Raw genomic sequence first — 4390 nt, 5'->3', positions numbered from 1 at the left:
ACGACTCTTTCTTTATGATATGAATTAATGGTGATTTTGAAAAAGTCACATGTTAGTTGACTTTTCTTAGATATTTTAGATTGTTGGTAAATATTATGACCACTTATACATGCAATGATGATATTTTTAATGAGTTATCATGACTACATGTGGGGGTTCCTTTAAAAAAATTGGTTGCATACAATTAGAGCTATTGGATTTCCATAGTCCATGTAAATGTTTATCTTTTTTCTGAATTTGATTGTGTAATAATTTTTTAACATAACAATGAGATTTTCACAATCCATGTAAATGTTGCACATAATTAGTTATTAACACTTATTTTTCACATAATACTATTTAACTTTTTTAGTTTTACATTTATTTTATGTGTTAATTCTTTTTTTAATATTTGACTTAATGGTAGTTTTTAAATAGTGTTATGTTAGTTGATTTTCTCTTATATATTTTTGATTGAGACATATATATAACATATACATATTAAACACTTAATTTTTAACATACATATGAAAGTTTAACCTGCCTCATTTTAATTTTTTCAATCTATTCTATAATTTTTATACATTAATACTAATATAAATTATGTTTATTAATTAATTAAAAAACTTTACATGTTCAAACTCAACTAAAACTTCACCCATCATCTTCAATAATGGTCCTAATAAAACACCAAAGTTAAAACCATCATGAATAACACAAAATCATTAAGATTCTCCACTTAGATTTCCATGAATTTGCTTTACAATTGAAGTGTCATATTCATGTTGGAGTTCTCTAGGTCGCAGCCCTAATTGTAGAGATAAAATTTAAAATGGACTATCTGTATATTCAAGTCGTCGTACATTATAATGCAATGTCGTTCAATTAATAATGAACACTAAAATTGTTGAAGATGCATCAAAATTAGCAAAGCACGCGGAATCATAATTTTAATCTTTCCAATCACCTTTATGTATGTCAAGGTTAGCACACAGCTTGGATCCCATTATGTCTCTATTTCTTAGAAATTGTTGTCTGCAAGTGTAAATACAGTTCGATAGCACATCATGAAGCTATAGCGAACTTCCTCTTTTCCTCTATTTTCTAAACTAGTAAATAAACTGATATCATTCATTACTGTAAAATAATCTCGCCACCCGTAAAATCGGCACCCCCTCAGTAGTAGATTATTAAATAAAACTAGTCTCAATTTTTGCACAAGCTTTTTAAAATGATAATTTTGTATTGTATTCAACAATACAATCGGATCCACTTCCTATCACAACATCACAAAACTCATCAACAAAGAAAAGGAAAAGCAAGCTTTCTGATTTAACGCCCGTTCTGCAGATATCAGAAGATGCAGACAAGAATAGAAATAGGAAGACGTCGAACATAAAAGTAATCGACTTCATAATCCAAGATCAATTTCAATGGAACGGGGAAAAAAGCGAGGAAAGAAGAGAAATTGTGCCAAAGTTTAACATATGGGAAGATCTGGAGGAGGCTGCTCAAGAGTTGATAAGTAATCTCCTCCATTTTCGACGACGAAAACCATGGCCAAACCCCACCCAATGTGTACATCCAAGTGACAATGCAAAAACCATGTTCCTGCACACCCACACAATCATAAAATAAATTAGACTACTACAGGAATATGGAAAAACATAGTGTGATTCGAAATGTCGATGACAAAAAATATATACAATCGAATTTAGAAACAAAATTCTGATATTGTTAACCATTATGAAAAAAACACACACAATCGAATCCAGAAACCAAAAACAATCCTTACCAGGATTGTCAGCGACAAATCGAATAGCAGCCCAGCCATTGACTGGAACATTGACAGTATTACGCATGGGCGGATCCAGAAGATTGAATTTTGAGGGATCTGTTGCAGCATTATAGTTCCCAAACCCTGATCCTACTATATAAAAGTCATATCCATGCAAATGAATTGGGTGGCTTTCGCCCATGAAGATATTAGTCCCCTGAAGAATCACCTGCACCGCCGTGTTATATTTCAACACTTTCACAGTGGTCGTCTTCAGGGGAGCCCAGATGCTCCTGCTTATGTTTTGTCCAGTGTAATTGAACTGCACCGGAGGAGTGTCAGGGAAGCCATTGCCGAACACTCCCTTGATCCCAAAATGATGGGCTTGGAGAATTGATGTAGTGGATGGAAGAACAAATGAGTGGTTGTTCATACTCGCTGCAAATCTTGTTCCATTGGGACCTCCGCATGAATTGTTTGGGCATGGAATGAGTCCCAATCCCACCGTGAAAACAAGACTCTCATCCACAGTCTGAGGAACAAAAACAGGGTGGTCTTGTGAGGCCAAGCTTTTAAGGCCCCTAGCAAACTTGGTGGCGGTTTGTGTGTCATTATACAATGGAAGTTGGGGCATAACAGGGGAAGATCTTGCTTTCTTGTATTCAAAGATGGCAGTGGTGGTGGTGTTATCAAAGGGGGCTCCCTGAGCGCTGGCATATGCTCGGGCTGCAATGTAGTAACTTCCTGCTGATTTATCGAAAGATACGAGTACATCTGTGGTTTGGCCAGGACCCAACATCAGAACACTTGTTTTGTAGGGCTTCGTATACGAAGCATCCACGCCTACTACAGTCATCTCGTGGTTTGCAATCACCACGAACAGATCAGTATTGAGTGCAGCGTTGATCACACGTACCAGATTAGTCTCTCCTGCCTTCACACCAACTTTAAATGTTTCTGCATTCATCAATCTCATCTATCAGCAAATTAGAAAAAGTTACGGAATCAAAGATTCAATAATAAATATGACCACGCTCACTTGAGCACTTGTAGAGATCTCCTGTCTTCCCATTGATAGTGAAAGCATTTGAGACGTTGGGGTTCGCCCCTGTTTTCGTTGCGTCATTCACCACATCTATAGGATTTCTATTCCACCATTCCCCTGCTTACAAATACATTAGGCGAGGAAGGCTATCCTTAAACATCATACATTGGGGGAGGAAGGCCATTCTTAAACATCACACACTAAGGAGAAAATGAAACTAGAAAAAAATAACTCAATTTTGACTATTTAACACTTTTAATCTTAAAATAAAGCTTAGTGCGCGTTCCGGTGAAGAAGAAAAAGGTATATGGAGATTAGAGTTTGTATAACAGATAAGATACACACCTAGCAGGAGATGAACCTCTTGATCGGGTTTTGGGAAGGGATAAGGTGTTCCTGTCTTAGGACGGACAATTAAGGCTCCATAAACGGTAGCTCTCAGCCATGAACTGTGAGCGTGCCACCAGAGAGTCCCTTCTTGACCGCTAATGGTGAATCTGTATGTGTAACTCCCTCCAGGCCGAATGGGGCATTGAGTTATGTACTCTGGCCCATCAGCCCACGCTGTACGCATCTGCCTCACACCATGCCTGATACAATTGGCACGCAAGTGTCAGAAACATAATCCTAACACATATTATTAAAACAATATGTAGTATGATCCTGCACTTTCTCATTCTGATGATAGATCATGTAGTATGATCTGGAATGTTGATGATAAAGAAATATACACAATCGAATCTAAAAAGCAATTTATTTTATTTTACAAATAGATTGTGGAAATCTGATAATATGAACATATTACTAAAACAACAAAAATGTTGGATTAGTGTTAAACACACCAGTGAATTGTAGCGTTGTACTGAGCCTTATTAATTACTTTGACAATAAGAGTCTCTCCATTGGTAATAGAGAGCGTTGGCCCTGGAAACCGATTATTTACAGTGATTATTGTGTGCCTTTGACACATTCTCACCACTGACTTGGATTTAAGCTGCAATGGTGCAGAAAAGCCTCAGTATCAACATAAGTGACAGTCATGGGCACACATTATTCTTTACGAGTTCAAAAACATGAAATCTTATATAGCTTGTGAGATACTTACAACAAAAGTGTGAGTTTGAGTGTGATTGTGCACCGAGTTAGCCAGGGCCGTAGGAGCAAGAAAGACAATGCAGAGAAGCACCTGAAAAAGCATAGGCAGAAAAGCCATGAATCCAGAGAAACGCTGATTGAACAGTGCATAGTCCATACTAGAAATATAATTGATCCCTAGCTTAACTTTGAGCACTGAATTTGCGTTGCATTATAGTGAGGAGGGATGAAATATTTATATGTGAAATTAAGGCTCGTAGAGTGTCGGGCAAAGTGGATTTGTTGGGTAGGTGAGCGTTTGGATGGGATGGTTCGCCAACAAACAACAAACATTATATTCCATCTCGCCCGCGGGGGCCGCTTTCAAGAACTAGGTCAGCGGCAATTGAATTTTTTAATATGAGACATGTTTCTACGTGGATCTTATTAGAGACTCCATTGCAAGTTGTTTGTTTCCCTCCCGAAGTTGACACTGACGGGATACTTACCTAGCA

At 37.3% G+C, this 4390-nt stretch overlaps 1 protein-coding gene across 1 annotated transcript; it reads right to left on the bottom strand.

The window, feature by feature from the left end:
- Positions 1-1202: 1202 nt before the first annotated feature.
- On the bottom strand, positions 1203-4114 carry LOC149556610 (laccase-12-like). Its single transcript, XM_089831003.1, has 6 exons — positions 3907-4114; positions 3644-3795; positions 3147-3391; positions 2796-2918; positions 1775-2713; positions 1203-1590 (listed from the first exon to the last, which is right to left on the bottom strand). The coding sequence occupies exons 1-6, from the start codon at positions 4051-4053 to the stop codon at positions 1460-1462; spliced, it is 1737 nt and encodes a 578-aa protein (XP_089687129.1). The 5' UTR covers positions 4054-4114; the 3' UTR covers positions 1203-1459.
- Between the last annotated feature and the right edge of the window lie 276 nt (positions 4115-4390).

Source organism: Cupressus sempervirens, chromosome 5 (assembly GCF_028749045.1).
Source record: "Cupressus sempervirens isolate cs-2001-9-10 chromosome 5, ASM2874904v1, whole genome shotgun sequence".
Lineage (NCBI taxonomy): Eukaryota > Viridiplantae > Streptophyta > Pinopsida > Cupressales > Cupressaceae > Cupressus > Cupressus sempervirens.
The sequence above is the reverse complement of the archived record's forward strand: the minus strand, read 5'-3'. Positions and strand labels throughout refer to the sequence as shown.